We start from the raw sequence: 16922 nt of genomic DNA, 5'->3' as shown, positions 1-16922 counted from the left end.
CAGTTTCTAGCGGTTCTAGACAAAGCAACAGAAACCTCTGGTTAGCCCTAGTCTGGCAAAACAACACTATCTTCCAGCAATGTTTGGCATGTAGTTCCGGCCCAGCGTGGTCGTGACTCTGATGAAGCCCTTTTAAAGAGCGCACTGAAAGACTAATCACATGTCACTCTAACTCAAGGCCACGCTGTCTGTGCTGCACTATTCATTAACGTGTGTGTGTGTGTGTGTGTGTGTGTGTGTGTGTGTGTGTGTGTGTGTGTGTGTGCACATTCAACTTAAGCAACCCTAAACTCTGAAAGCCACATCACACAGAACGAACACACATCAAAGAAAAATTCATTTGATTGAATGACAGACGACATATTATGGACACTAAAGCACATATTATTGTCCTCTACAGCAATTTGGCATTACGTAACAATCTGATTTAACAACCACTGTATTTCTTATCAGGGACTAAAATGTTCAGGTTTTTCTTTTTCCTTTAATACTCTAAGATTTTATAAACCAAGCTTTGGCCAAACCAACATATCATTACTTTTCATTCCAGTAAAGCAAGGTCACTTCAGTCTGATTAGTACATCAATGGTTTCTTATAAGAGCTGCATGTGCAAACTGGTAGCGTAAACAGAGGAAAGTCCATGTCTGGGGATTCTAGCGGCCCCCAAAAACTGCTAGCTGACAGTAACCTACTGCTCACCTGTATAATAGGGAATACAGGTAGGACTGGAAAACTATTTTGATTTGTGGAGAAGTTTAAGAACTGTGACAACCACCCATTTACAACCATCTACTGGAGTCGAGCAGACTAAAGGTCCTGCCACTGTGACCCTAGCATGCTGCCGGTCATTGGCAGCCAGGGTCCTGAGAGAGCACAATTGGTCAGGGTGGGTAGAGTGGCACCTTCTCCCCATGTTAGTCCAGTGCAATCGCTGGCCGGCACTGGCGTCTGCTGGCTGACCGTGCTTCCCTCGGAGCGTGTTGGTTGCATGGTGACACAGAAGCAGTGGTTCAGTTCAGAAAAGAGGTGGTGACTGACTACACACATGTTGGAGGAAGCATTTGTTGGCCTTCCCAGTGTCAGGAGTATTGCATGTGATATGGGGGTGGGTGGAGAGGGGGTATGCATGGGTTGGAAACCAAATCCATACCAAAATCATACAAAACTATCCAACAATCAACAGAACACCATCAAAGAGAAAACCGACAGTCATGATCCAGTGATCAATCATAAATAGGGTACTAAATCCTTCTAAAGCACAACAACTCTGTCATCACCCACTCCACAACGTAATCCATCAAAATCATCAGCATGTCCCCCCAACCAGGTGGTCCAACATGTCAGAGTACAGAGTCATTCACCAGATTACACTGAACAGTTGGCTTCTCAAAAAAGGAAAAGCAATTTGTCTTTTCATGAACTGAGCTTCAACACACAGACCAAGTATCCTACGTGAGTGTGTGAGCCGTTGCGCAAGATGACAGAGTGTGACCAAGCGGGGCCGCAGAGCAGCGGGCAGGGGCAACGGATATAAGACCACTCCTGCTGTCTTTATCCCTGACCCTGACATGGAGCCAGTCACTGGAGAGGATCAGAGACAGACTCTGTAATCCCAACTGACCCATATTTACACACACACACACACACACACACACACACACACACACACATATACACAGTGTATTACTGTACTAAGCAGTCCTGAGCAAAGACTTTATCGATTCAGTGACACGGTAGAGGCAGGCTTGAGCCGATTAATGATAATATCAGGAATCACCGATGCATGAGATCCATCATGAAGAGCATTAGCGGGACATTTGCAGGCCATGGCTTAAAGTGGAAAATGGAAAACTGTACTTTTCTCTGCACAGCTGAATAATGAGAGTTCAGTCTGTGGAACTGGCAAACCATGAACACTGTCGTCTCCTCATTCAAAGGCAAACAGCGCATAACCAAAACAGAGTTGGAAAGCGGCCCAATTCCACCCACCCAAAACCGTTACACTATAGTCATGGCTGTAGTGTGCAAACACCAGTCAACGCCACTCCAGCATATTCATGGGCTACATCACACTCCTCCTGCCTTCCAGCTCTAGTCCCATTAAGCCGGGGTTACACTACACAATTGTTAGCCATATTTTAGCTTAAGCATGAGAAGTGAACACAGGAAAAAAAACAAAAAGATGGACCTCTACAATGGAGGACAAGCAGTCTCTTATTTTAATTTTATTTTGCGGTTCACCTTTAATGTTGAAGCCACTTCATTCTGGCGCTAGTACGTGTCTGATACTGCAGCACTGCAATTAATTTAGCATGCAACGGACAGTCTTTTATTTGTTGTTAAAATCAGTCAAACTCAAATGGTGGGAGATACCCTTTTATACTCTTTTTATAATGTGCTGTGACTTGCGAAGTGTAGTGTAGCCAAAACCTTACTAGATTATAGATCACCTGGATACAGTGATTACTTTTATTCATTTGAATTTCATCTATACTGGGATTTTAACAGGAGAGGAGATTTATGAATATGAATACAAAGAATATGAAGAAGGTGAATACGAAGAACACCACCACCAGCAAGAACCAGCAGCAGCAGAACATGACAAACCCATAGAACCAGCAGCAGAACCAGCAGCAGCAGAACATGACGAGCCCATAGAACCAGCAGCAGAACCAGCAGCAGCAGAACATGACAAACACATAGAACCAGTAGCAGAACATGACAAACCCTTAGAACCAGCAGCAGAACCAGCAGCAGCAAAACAAGAAGCACCAGCAGCAGAACCAGCAGCAGAACCAGCAGCATTCATGAAATTTAAGATGGAAACATCAAGCTACTTTTATATATCGGTAAAGTAAACTGCAGTCTTTATAGCCACTTTTATAGTTAGTGCTTCTGCTCGCAGTCTGTGCAGAAAGTTGATGGAAATAAAGTTCATGTTAAAGACAAAGCCATTATGACAGCGGAGGAAGAGGAAGGCACCGTTGTTTTACAGAAATACTTCTGTATGAACTAGAGCTCACTGTAGAACCAGCTGTAACCAGAAGTAAAACTGTGGAGGAGCAATCTTAAACCTGAAGCTTCAAAACAGTAAGAGAACACAATGAGGCCAAAGCACTCATTTTTCATGCATGAGAAAAGATGACTAACAGAGCAAACGTTAACATCATCAAAGTTTTAGTGGTGAGCTGTAGCTAAGCATCTCCTCCCTGGCTGGAAGCCTAAGAGGTGCTGGTAAAAGTTCTACTCTCCTTTCCCCAGGAAGAGCTCATCAAAAACGGGTCTAGAGCACAGGCAAACTCAGAAAACAGGAGTGTCCTTCACTGGCATGTTCACATGGTTCTGGGAATTGGGGAGGCAGAGGCTACATTGTTTTAAATGGCTGCTTTTCACTTAAAAAAAAAAAAAAAACATTTTCTTTGCTTTTACATAAACATAAATGACCTTATTTAACCAAGCATGCTTTAAGACTTCAATTCTTTTTTGTTAGGCTAGTCAGTTGGCTGACACAGTGACTTCCATTCAGGAACATAATTAAATGATTTCTTTAGAAGGCAATTATAGTACCACTAATCAATGGACACATGCTTCATTAAGGGAAAACTGCAGCACCACACGCTGGAGCTACTGCACGGTGTGTAGAAGTAATTTGCCAACCAGCGGCCATCTTCATCTATTAATTCACATACAATTACACACTCTCTACTTATGTTGCCATTTTGGAGCTGAATTTTCAGAGCTTCCATTTGTAAAAAGAAAGGAGCAAAAAAGGTATGTGGTACCCTGTGATGGGCTTGCACCCTGCCTTGCACACAATGATTCCAAGTAGGCTCCAGACCCACTATAACCCTGACCAAGATGCACAAGAGGATGAATGGAGGGATGGATAAGAGGAATGACAAAAAGATGGATGGAGTAACGGATAAGTGGACAGACGGATGGAGACCTTGCCCTTACTTTGTGCCCTTGCTTCCAGGTAAGCTCCAGACCCACTACGACCCTGACCAAGAATAAGACGGATAACAAGATGGACAAACAAAAGGATGGATGGATGGATAGGAGGATGGATAGATGGATGGATAGATGGATGGATAAGAGGACGGATTGGATAAGAGGACAGACAAGAGGTTCGATGGAAAGATGGATAAGAGAAAGAATAAAAGGGTGGATCATAGCAAATAAGAGGACAGATGGAGGGACAGATAAGAGGACAGTTGGCTGGACACCTTGCCTTGTGCACAATGGTTCCAGGTAGGATCCCGAGCCACTACGACCCTGACCAAGAAGAAGATGGATAAGAAGATGGACAGACAAAGAGACAGATGGATGGATATGAGGACAAAAGGAGTGATGTATAAGAGGACGGATAGACAGATGGACGTACGGACAGATTCTGATAACCAATATTTGCAATTTAGTACAATTTAATACAGGCAAACATGATAAAGTCAACACTGAGGAATCCTAAATATCAGTCATTGTCACTGGCCAATTGGACCATACACTGGAGGCCGCAGAGAAGCCAATATCAGCTTTGTACCAATACCCATGGATCTGTGCTCACAATATATGGCTAGAACGGTCAGTGGTCATTGTGGTCAGTTTAAATCACATTGGCTAGTTTGTGTGTAAAATAGTTACAAAGGACTGTGACACATCAAACATGGAGGGTTGTAGTTATCTCTCCTCTCTCAACTCCTTCCTTAGCAATGCTGACAAGACGAAAGGCAAGCCTTCTTCAAGCTGTGTTGAACACCCAGCACAGCCTCAGCCAGGCTTCCTTCCTCCTCCTCCTCTTCCTCCTCTTCCTCCTCCTCCTCCTCCTCCTCCTCCTCCTTCTGTCAAGCTGTGCCCTCCAGCTTCACTCACACTCAATTTCCACTGTGCCCAGGAGGGCTCCCAAAAGCCATTGGTCAGAGGTCAAAGGCTGTCTTGGACATACAGAGAGAATGATCGGTGGACACCAGGGGAGTTGTGTGAGGGAGAGCGGGAGACAATTAGGGAGGGAGAGGGAAAGATCTAGTACTCGCTGGGGAAGACCAGAGGGAGAGTGATGTGAGCCTTTCTCAGAAACAAAAGAAGCTGACTGTGAGCGGGCAGCGGGCCGACAGGGTGGACATGCACAGGGCGGTGTTATGAGCCCCTGCTAAATGTGAAGGAGAGGATGAGGGTGGTCATAAACAGTGGGAGGTCCAGCACGCCTGTCTGGTGGAATAGTTCCAGAGGCCTCACACAGAGACTGCTGTCCCAGCCTCTATGAGGAAAGAGGGGACAAAGAGATGCAAACAGCTGAGGCTCATGAGTTCATGTCCATGTGCTAAAGCCTCACCAATGCCTTTGTTGTCTGAGGGATCTTGCTGGACTTTTAGAAGTGTCATGCAAAAGCTACAAACTACAAAAACAAACTGAATGATTCAGTTTCACCCCAAAACGATTCAATACAGTGTTTTCCTGATCTGTTCTGTTGGTCAATAAAGCAAAAATAAGGGGTGGTTGAAAATGTGCTTTGAACAATGTTATGCTGCTATTTTCAATTGATCTGAGCATTTAAAGGATCTAAAACCACTGAAATGTGAACGTTCCCCACATGCTGCATGTAAAAACTAAGGTCCCGCAACATATTAGTCACTTAAAAGTCCATACCCTTCACTTAAGGAAATCTATTAGTCTGCACTGCTTTTCAAATGTGGCACAACACAGGGCTAGGCATGATGAGTATTCTGGTACATTAAGTATACACACTGATCACCCATAACATTAGCACCACTGACTGGTGCGATGGCTGGACGACTGGGTCAGAACATCTCCAAACATGAGGCAGATCTCCTGAGGTTTCTCTGGTATGCGGCCTAGTCAGTTCCTACCAAAAGTGGTTTAAGAAAAAATGGGAACATGGGCATCCAAGGCTTGCTTATTGATGCAATCTATGGAGGTCCCACCTCCAATCCTACAGGACTTTTCAACAGGATCTCCTGCTAACGTCTTGGTGCCAGGTACCACAGGATGCCTCGAATAGACAAATCTGTTGAGCTCATTACAGTAAGAGGTTTCCACTTCCAGGCAATTGCTCGGCTGTTGCTACGTAATCACTAGGGTAAAGTTGAGTGGCTGATTTGGTGTTACTAGGTGGTTGCTTTGTTGTTGCTAAGTGGTGTCTCGACAGTTGTTATGGTATCCCAGGTGGTTGCTATGGTGTCTCGGGTGGTTGCTATGGTGTCACAATAAAAATAATAAATGGAAACAATACATCTGATCCAAAAGCCAGAATCACACAATCCGGCCAAACAATCTGTAGTTGGAACAGTGTCGATACCTCAAAAACTGCAGGAGGAGTTAGCGGAAAAAATAAGAAGGAAAAAATAAATAAATATATTCCAAAATTAAATTCAGTTCTCCTACCTTCCTACTCTTCCCTCTTATTTACTGGAGCGTGAGAGATACTGTACCCATCACTGGACACCATACTCAAATAGCAAGGCAGCAAAGGTCTTTGCACATGCTCACTGTCTGAATAAATCAAGATTCACGTGACCAAAAGCTCCAGTGTAGGAGTAACACAGTCAGCTGGCAAAAAACAACACTTAATAGGAAAACCAGTGTGTGGTTACTGGAGTCACAGGGATGCTGAATGGTGAGACAGACTGGAAATAATCAGATTTCTGTCTGATCAGGCTGTTTTCTAAACTTGAAACACACACTATAGTGGGTCTGAGTACAAAAAACAGAGGAAGCTATTGGAAGCATTTTCACTATTTAATCACACTCAAGGTCTCCAGTGGATCTAAATACAGCTAGAGGCTATTAAACAGTGGTTAGTTCAATCTGCTGCTAAGAAAAAGCAAACCAGAGAGTAGCTGAAACATGCTGTTCAGAACATGCCTGCATTTGCTTTAAACAATAACTTTTAAAGCTCTGTTTAAATGGGCATACAGTGTTCTGTTCCTGTAGTAAACATGTTGTATGTAGTCACCCCTTCTTCCAGAAGTCTGTTTGATCTGCCCACTATGTCTCACTCTGAACGTCTGGAGTGCACGAAGCTCCACAGTTTCATGTTATAGTGCTCACTATTCAAGAGATCCCAAAAAAGGTTGTGGTCATCTATTATAACAAGCTTTATGCAGCTTATTTATTTATGTATTTAATTATTATTACTTTATTTTTACGACATAATTTATATCTGGCAGCTGTTTAAGTTATGTTACAATTACATGATGGTCAGAAATGCTCCAAATGCTCCAAAATGACTCACGATAAAATCTTTTTTTTTTACATGAATTTTTACAATATTATATATATGTATATTGTCGCTGTCCAATGAAAAACATGCATCTACAAAGTGGCGACTTTACAAAAGAAGGAAAGTGGTCTTTAAATGGAAGTAAGTGTAACATAAGTGCTTATTCTAGTAATGTAGAGTATTTTTATTGGCCCATATATCCAGAAGTATTTACAGTGTACAGATGGAGAAAACTAATAACACACAAAAAGGGAGATACATGGTTTTCATTAGATAGCAGCAAAACACTGTGCAAATAATTGTGGCACTAAGAAATTGTGACAAGAAGAAAGAAAAAAAGCTACTTATCTGGACAGTAGGTGTTTCTCTCTTCAGTAAAACACTGATATTAGAATAAACACTAATAAGGCAATAAGAAAGTCATGGAGGTTCTCCATCACTGTGTTCATTAAAACATCTCCAAAGTTCTCCTCATGAGTCTAGTATTATTTATAGTGATCATCCAACACCTGGTTTGGTAAATCAGAGCTTAATGAGGGTAAATCAGGTGAGCTTCTGCTGCTGATGATGATGGAACTGAACAGACCCACAGAATAAGGAATTCATTTTTACTGTGTTTATGTTTACCTGCATATGTTTTAATGTCACCTGGAGTTTCTACAATAAAACAAAAACTCTTAATGCTGAAAGAAATGCTTTTAAATAATGTGATCAGGGGCCTAAAACTTCTGGACGATACTGTACATACTGTACAGATTCTAAAATGATCATTAGTAACTATCAGTTATAGTTTGAGCTCATACCATAAGGTCTGGGTGACAGATATGAATGTATGTCATTGATATGCACTACAAGCTTTGACGTACAAACACCCTGCTGGAGTTTAAGAATAATCACCTTCAGGATTTCTCCACAGTGATCCAGTGCCTTCTGGGCTTCAGCTGTGATTGCAGTGATCATCCCTGCCCTCTTTGGCTACTAATGTTTCATACTACCATCTCAGGACACAAAAGGAGGAAGGGGGGGGGGGCTGGGGGGGGGGGGGGGTCAGAAGACGCACCACATTAACAAAATATTTCACCTGGAGCCATCTGCACAATCAAGCCAAAACGACCTACGCAATTAGGTTAAATCAGGGCTAATCAAAAGAATGACCCTCTTCCAAAGAGCACTCGGCACACCTGCAATCTGAGCCGACTTAAAGTGCTCATTTATTTCAACCTTGCACTGACCTTATCATCAGAGCAGCAGGAAATGACCAAAACAGTCCTCAAGGTATTACAGTGTCTGGTATTATTAAAGTGATTCTGCCTGTAACTTCATCTGAGGTGCAACATCCAGAAGTGCCATTTAAGAAGGCACAACATAAACACTAGATCAAGCTGCAACCAAGTCACATTCAACTGAGCACAGTACCTGTGGGATGCACTGAATGGCGGAAAGTCCAGCAGCGGACAGGGGGGGGCTTCTGAAAAATCACAGATCAGTTCATGTTCAAAGTTCATGAACATGAGAAGAGGGTCTATTAGTGATTACGATCGTGAGCACTTATCCATACTCCAGTGCCATAGCCATCTTTTTTGGTTCATTAAGTCAGGTGGGTGATTTGATGGGCATAATAAATGAGCATTATTATATATATATATATATATATATATATATATATATATATATATATATATATATATATATATATATATATATATATCCTCCCAAAATGGTGACTTAACTTTGAATGGAAGTTAATGTAACATAAGAGCTCATATTCTAGTCATTTAGAGCATTCCTGTTGGTCCATTCACGCAGAATTATTTACACAGTGTAAAGAGCAGCTACAGGGTTCAGGCCAAAACTAAAAACAGATCAAAATGGAGATACAGGTTTTTCAATGGACAGCAGAGATATAAAATTTCAGATTAATCATCAGTTTTTCTAGACTACTAAGCAATTACATGCATAAAGACACACAGCAATCACAACAATGTGCCACTGAATAAACTCTGGATCAGATCTAAGCTTGTTATTCCAATATCTTCTTTTATTTATTCATTATAAAAATTTGGTTTGATCATTGTAGTGAGTTTTAAATTTCGATTCGTTTTTTAAAAAGAAGATCCCATCAACTTTTCTGCGTACTCAAATCACTGTGTATTGATTAGGTTATGACATATAATAGATATTGCTTTATGACTGACATCCTTTATAGCCAAAGTGCAGCAATACAACATAATCAAGTTTTCTTATTTAACCCATCCGTGGCAGTGAAGACAGACACACAGACACACACACACACCTTGCACAGCACACAGCAATTGGGGACAGGGGTTAGGTGCCTTGCCCAAGGACACCAACACCAACATCCACCAACATCAGGAATGCTGAGGGAGCGCTGTTCCTTCACTTCCCCCAGCCCCATTTCCTTCTGGTCCATGGGATTAAACCGGCGACCTTCCAATCCCAAGCCCACTTCTCTAACCTTTAGGCCACGTTCATTTTCCACTATTTACCACTATTTAAGCTGAGAAACAGTGCTGTGGTTCTCCACGACCAGCTCTAAAGGGAATAGTAAAAGGTGCACATCATATATTCTGGTGTGTATGCTAATAAAATCCCTCTCCCACTTTGCCATTAAAACATGGTCTGCTGGTCCAGAGACTAGTTAGTCTACGAAGGGTTTCTCACAAAACCCCTGCTTCAGCAAATTTGTCCTGAGGCCTCTTGTGAGTGGACTGTGGAGATGAGAAAGCCTGGACAAGTCCACGGGGAAATCCTACACTGAGTCAATCAATGAGCCAGCCGCCGCTATTCTGCTGAGCCAGAGGTCCGGAGTGTGCCAGACAGGCCGCCTGTTCGTGTGTGTGTGTGTGTGTGTGTGTGTGTGTGTGTGTGTGTGTTTATGTGGAATTCAAGTGTCCCAAGTTTGTGAGAAGTCCTTGTTTAGTTTAACAGGAATAAGAACAGCAGAAGGGTGCAATTCTGTAGAGAGCAAGCAATGCTTTTGTTTGAAAGGCATATTGAGATGTGAGGTCTCGCCAAGGCGACACATCTCAAGTTTCATTCTGCAGCACAAGAGGATTTGTGGCTTGAGCTACTGCACTTGTGTTAAAAAGCCAGAGAACGCCAATTCAGCCCACATTTCACTGCAGTTTCCCTTTCCTTTCCTAATGCTCATATTGAACACTGAGTGAGAATCAGCCAAATACCAAAACTAAGCCCAGTCTAAGTCTTTAAAACCTATAAAACTTTTAAATTATATTGTTTTTATTTTTTTTATTTAAACACTTAAACTAAAATAGCATTGTACAGCAGTTTTACCTTAAAATAGCAGCTACTTAGCTGCTAGTGCAGGAACCAGTGCTGAAACTGCACAACACCTCTAATTGGAACTGTGTAAAGCACCATAACCTGAGTCATATTTGTGTCAAACACTGTAATATTACTCTTGCACCTCGGTCCACATTCTTTCACCTCAACATGCCGGTTCTGTATTTCTCAGCTTGTCAACAATCACATTATTTGAGTGAAAGCTTGTGCTTGTGATTTGTATTTACTGCAGTGATGTAAACATATATTACACTCCACAGCTCTAGGGGGAGCCCAGGAGCAAAACCAGCCAATTCTTCCTTTAAAATGAAAGAAGTAGGCTAATAAGTGAACCACTAATTAAATAAATTGGTTCCTCGAGTGTTCTTCATTAAGACGGGTTCTATACATAACTATTACAACCAAAAAAAGAAGAACCACACGGACGCTTACTGGCTCTTTGCCTGCCTATAGAGCTCTTTAGATTGGTGGAAAACCTTTTGTATTAGCGCCAAAAAGTGTATCACTACTGTTGCGAAATCAAAGAACCCGTTTTCAGTACCATACAGAACAGGTTTTGCTTTGAGTCAAACAACATCCCGCCACAGTGCGAGTGTGTGTTATTTCAGACTAGATTTCTCACTTGATCGGATCAGATTCCTTCCTTTTTCCCCCCTCTTCCGATATCCGATCCAACATTTTCTGCTGATATCAGCTATTGATATCAGTACGCTATCACATATTAGACAGATACAGCTCACTCACAAACGAGATGATCGCCAAAAGACACTAAAGACCTCAACGATATCTACGTCACTCTAAGCTTACTGCCCTCCCACAGCACTTTTTACTTTTCACACAAAGACGGACTTACAGTTTTTCCAGCCTTTTTAACAGAAACACAGGGAGCCTCACAAAGCCTCTGGATGATTTTCCATGCTGGGGCAGTGAGATCTCAGTTTCTTGCAAATATTTTAAAAAGAAAGAAATAAAATAAAATAAAAAATCCTGGCAACACCAGCACTGGTTTACTAAAGCATTCACAGCCTGCAGAACAGACGCTGGACCTGACAGCATTATTAACAGCCTCAGCTGTTCAGAAGTGGACAGAAAGATGAGCAGTAGATCAGCCAATACAAGCCCAAAGCTGAATATTAAGAGATGATGGGAATATGTAAAGCATTAATAGGAATCAGTGTGTTAGTGATCTTGACACTAGGCATTTGCTTGAGGTTTATAAAATTAATTCATTATTAAAAATAATGAATCACTCTCTCTCTCCCTCCCTCTTTCACCCTCTCCTATATCACACCGCGTATCCACCCCCAAGAAGACTCTTCTCAAGTCGACATAATTACTTTAATGACTTTAATTAAAAGTATTTTACGAGGCTGCTTCTTAGACTGGGGGGGGCTCTTCTGAAAGCTTCTTAACACCCAAGCAACCTAATGGTATTTGAAGCACACAAGACGTTTAAGCCAAAGTCGGTATGTTTAGGAGATCATTGGGAGTCCCGAACAGTATTAGGAATTACGAGTAGCCAATTCTATAAGGTAGTGTTTCCCCAATCCTGCTCCTGGACTGAGTTACCCAATACACACTTATACAATTATTAACGCCACAGAGGGCTTGTTGGGTTGAGTCAGGAGTGTTTTGATCAGAAAAAAACACTAAAAAGGTCACAACAATGGGACTCGATGACTAACATGCTATAGTGTTTAATGGGAATTCATCAAAACCTGCAACAGTAGCGTCTGAACAGCTGGGCAGTGGTGGCTCAGCAGTTAGAGCGCCGGGCTATTGATAACAGGGTTGTGGCTTCGATTCCCGGGCTTGGCAAGCTGCCACTGTTGGGCCCTTGAGCAAGGCCCTTTACCCTCTCTGCCCTTTACTCATCTCCTTGCGCTGAAGATGGCCCACTGCCCTACAGATGGGTTAAATGCGGAGGACACATTCCGCTTTACATAGTACAGTGACAAATACGTGCACCTTTACCTTTAACAATATGGGCTTTCCTAAGCCCACCATGGGAACTAGGAACCCCACTCTCTGACCGTTGTTTGTTTCAACAGTCTATAACTGACCTGATCCACCACATGCTGAGCTTAATTAGTTACTGAGTTCAAATCAAGTGCACTAGATTAAACGATGAACAAGACCGGGGATTGGGTCCAGCAGTGGTTTCTGCTTCTGGAGCCATGCCTTGCACAATGTAGGGTTCACCTTGCTCTACTTTAAGGAAGGGCTTGTAAATTAGATTCTTAAACGGTAGAGCAAACAGCCAAATAAACTCTCTCTCTCTCTCTCTCAGATAAGATCTCATAAGATTAAGACACTTTTGAGAAACTAGGCCCAGGCTCGCTGGATCAGGTGTGTTAGATCAGAGAAAACTGTGGGATCAGTGTTGGGACCAACTGGACTAGAACCCTGATCCCAGGGGTACCAGTAAATGCTTCCCATTCCCATGTTGGTGAGTTCCAGCCTCTAACACTCATTTCATCTTAGGAAGGGCTTGTGAATGAACCAGGCCAAAAAGTTTTCCAAAAGCTTCTTGATGGTAAGACCCTGTTAACTGGCGGTGGGAGTCTATGATGTGATATGATATGATGCTTGCCTCACCATTGCAGTGCAGAGAACTTAGGTACTACAAAAGCTTCTTTAAGTGACACCACTCAGATTTCCAGAAGCATCCTGGTGTTAAAACCAGTTAAATCCTGTGAGAGAGAGTCCAGGGTACGAAACCACTGTGCTCCAAGTATGGGGAACACACAACCTAGGTTAGCTAGCTACCTGCATGAGCTTTAGACCGAGGAGAAGCCCTCTAGCTCTGTAAGAGTGCACTGCTGGTTAAAGCTCTTCCTCATATCTGTCTGGTGGGCACCACTGGTAACCCCCCCCCCCACCCACCCCCTGCAGAAGTGAGAATGTGATATAGAGTGATGTAGACCTCCAAAATAAATCAGAATAATAATAATAATAATAATAATAATAATAATAATCATAATAATAATCATAATCATAATAATAATAATCATAATAATAATAATAATCATAATAATAATCATAATAATCATAATAATAATAATCATAATAATGATAATAATAATAATAATCATAATCATAATAATAATCATAATAATGATAATAATAATCATAATAATAATAAACATAATAATGATAATAATAATAATAATGATCTCCTCCTGCTGGCCAGGAGAAGTTCCCTCACCTCTGAGGAGACCCAGAGAGCCCTGTGTGCCTGCCCATATGCCTGTCCACTTCACCCAGTCTGGTTTCTCAGAGGGTGAAGAGCAGCCGAACAGAAAGCCCACAGAGACCAGTCTCTCCTGAGGTGGACATACTGGGGGGAGTTCAGAGTCAGAAGCCCCTCTAGAGCCTCCACAAACACAGCCAGCCCAAACCACCTGCACCAAACAGCCAGAAAAACAAACTTCTCCCAAACTAAGCCCACTTTTTCGGCGAAGTTGAGGTAAAAAGAGGGGAACTGTGCCCTTTCTCCGTCCTCTTCCCTGTTCTTCTCCCGGAGAAGCGCCATGTTGAGGACGCTGCAGCAGGGAAAGGCGAAAGCACAGCCGAACCAGCGCCACTTACCTTCGCTATCGCCTTCTTGTACCTCATGGCTGCCTGCTGAATAAGACTGTGGACTTTAATATTCCCATCTCCGCAAGGGACGACCACCCGGGTCCTGCCGAAGCACACTGTCACTTTCATATTCCCCCCTTTTAGGATTCCTGGAGAGTCCGAGAGGCGCGCGCAGTTACTTTGTAGACAGACCCTCGCGCTCAGAAAGCGCCGAGCGGGGACGCATCATATCCACGAGCAGCAGCCTGCAGCCTGCGGGAATCCTCATAACTCCTCCATAGGTGTGAGGGTGAAGCTCGGCTACAAGACCCACCTGTTCAGTCAGTGTGACTCTGCCTGCCTGCCTGCCTGCCTGTGTGTGTGTGTGTGTAAGTGCGTGTGTGTGTGTGTGTGTGTGTGTGCACGCTGAATGGGTTGGGCAAGGCGAGCACTGACTCATAGCGTGAAGCACTTTCCTCCTCCTTCTCCACTGAGACTCACCACTGATCAACTTTCTCACACATGGACTTCTCACAACACAGGCTGTGGGACCTCAGCCCTGACCAGGATCAGTTTTAGAGAAGTATAAGCTGTTAATAGGGTTGGCACCTTTCCAAAATGAAGATAAGGGATGCCCACCATGGCTCCTCTGACTGAAACACACAGTTTCAGTCAAAAATAAATAAATAAATAAATAAATAAAATTCCCACAAATGTCCCTGTACTGCAAAATCAGTCAGGACATGTTTGCACTGGATCTGCAAGGCTAATGAAGCTAACAGTGTGTTTCACAAAGTAGGATTTCTTCAGTACTATCCCGTGGGGTTGACCCCCAGCTCTTCTACTTTTTGGACAGACTTGACTTTGGGCTGGGGTTATAGGTTATAAGCGAAACTGACCCTCGGGTCACAGAACACTATAATACTACTACTTATAATGATTAAAATTAATTAATTAATTAATTAATTAATTAATTAATTTGTCCTTTTCATACATTTGGTGTGTGTGTGTGTTTGTTACCCTGCAAGGGACTGGCACCCTGTCCAGGGGGTATTTCTGCCTTGCAGGCAATAATTCCAGGTATGCTCCAGACCCACTGCAACCCTTGACCAGGAAGATGTGGAAGAGATGGACTTTTCATACAATCAAATGCAGCTCAAAATGTTTTACAGAATTTCTGGCTTATAAAAACAGCTTGAGAGTAACACAGACACAGACTGTGGGCCTATTTGGAGCAGCCTCGCAGCTCCAGTGCAAAACTAAAGCCAGCAAACGTCACACGCCAGACATGTATTGGCTGAATAACAGCATTTGGGGTAAGGAGGGTAATTGTGCACATTTAATTTTTTTTCTGAACTAATTCTTTAATACACAGTTTCAGAAGGTCCCATGAGATCACACAGTGGAAAACCATAAACCACTGAACCTGCCATAGTCATTCTGTCAAAAATTGAGAAAGCCAATGTTGGCCTAAGTCATATGAGTAAACTAGTGAGGCAATAAATAGGGAGGTTAGGAGACAGCTATGACAGAGACACCTATGTTTTACATCTACATTCAAGATGTAGTCTGCAACATATAATGTATTCATTGTCATAGACCTGGGCTGTGTGTTGACCATGTTTCTTGTGAAAATGAGACTTATGCATTAGGACACATTACTCAATACTGGTGTGTGTAATGTCTAGGTTTGTGCTCAATACAGCAGTTTCTGCACCAGCTTTGACAGCAGGTTGTTTCCAAACAGCAGCACTATCATTACCATCAGCTACATGAGGCTAATGATGGTAGTTTAGGCTGAGGCTGGGTCAGCAGGGTGTTTACCGACTTCTATGGTAATTTGTGTAATATTTTACCATGAGTTACAACAGTTCCTTTATCCTGAGTCTCATGTTTTCTAGACACTACTGTGTCTAATGCAACAAATATCCAGCTCAACCCAGTTCAGGTTCATATATACTATACATACATAAGTATTGGGACACCTGCTCATTCACTCTCTCTTCTTAAAACAACGGTATTTAGACTTTTTACTCTTTTGTTGGAGTAACGAAGAAGGTTTTCTAGTGTAGGACGTCATGTAAATAGATTGCATTTAGTGACAACAGTAATAATGGGCTCAGGATGTTGGATAATTATCATCTTACCTCATCCCAAAAGTATTGAATGGAGCACCATCCATCATACCAGAGAACACAGTACCACTGCTCCACAGCTCAAAGCTGGGGGGCTTTATACTCCTCTAGCCCACGCCTGGGTTCAGGCATGACGCCAATAGGTTCATGTTTATCTGCTCCAGAAAGTCCTATTCTATTGGAAATGCTTCAGCAATGGGTGCAACATAGAGTAGCTGAATGCATTCATTAGAAGGGGTGTCCACAAATATATGGACATTTAAATGATCTTCATAAGCAGGACACATTTTAATGAATATGCTGTGATGGTTGAAAGAATACAAATAAATGAGCTACTTCTGGCACTTCAAAATCCAAAGGGTCTCCACCCTGTATGTCCATACTTCCCAGCCTAAAAAGTGAGTGCTCTTGAATTTTCAAATATTTGGCAGGAATTTCAGGAGTTTCAGTGCCCCCTACTGGAACAGTCCCGAACCTCTTTAAGACACTGGTTCACGTCCAAATGTTGATCCTTTTTTTGCCTGGTAAACTAAAATGACATCAGCTAAACCACAAAAACAAAGTCCCTTAAATAAGATGACAATATAATGCTTCACAGTACACTGAACATGTTTTGCTGGTGACGTACACCAAGTGGAAATGTGGGGTGGATCAGAAAGCCTCA

General features: G+C 42.4%; 1 protein-coding gene across 3 annotated transcripts in view; it reads right to left on the bottom strand.

Moving 5' to 3' along the window:
- pard3aa (par-3 family cell polarity regulator alpha, a) overlaps positions 1 to 14469 on the bottom strand; it is a 536573-nt gene extending 522104 nt beyond the window's left edge. For all 3 annotated transcript variants that reach the window (XM_072679366.1, XM_072679367.1, XM_072679368.1), the window contains exon 1: positions 14154 to 14469. In XM_072679366.1, the coding sequence (XP_072535467.1) occupies positions 14154 to 14273 (120 nt within the window). In that variant the 5' untranslated portion in view covers positions 14274 to 14469. The remainder of the gene's footprint in view (positions 1 to 14153) is intronic.
- Positions 14470 to 16922: the final 2453 nt, after the last annotated feature.

This window comes from Salminus brasiliensis, chromosome 5 (assembly GCF_030463535.1).
Source record: "Salminus brasiliensis chromosome 5, fSalBra1.hap2, whole genome shotgun sequence".
NCBI classification, from domain to species: Eukaryota; Metazoa; Chordata; class Actinopteri; order Characiformes; family Bryconidae; genus Salminus; species Salminus brasiliensis.
Note: the sequence above shows the minus strand (reverse complement) of the source record. Positions and strands in the feature narration are given on the sequence as shown.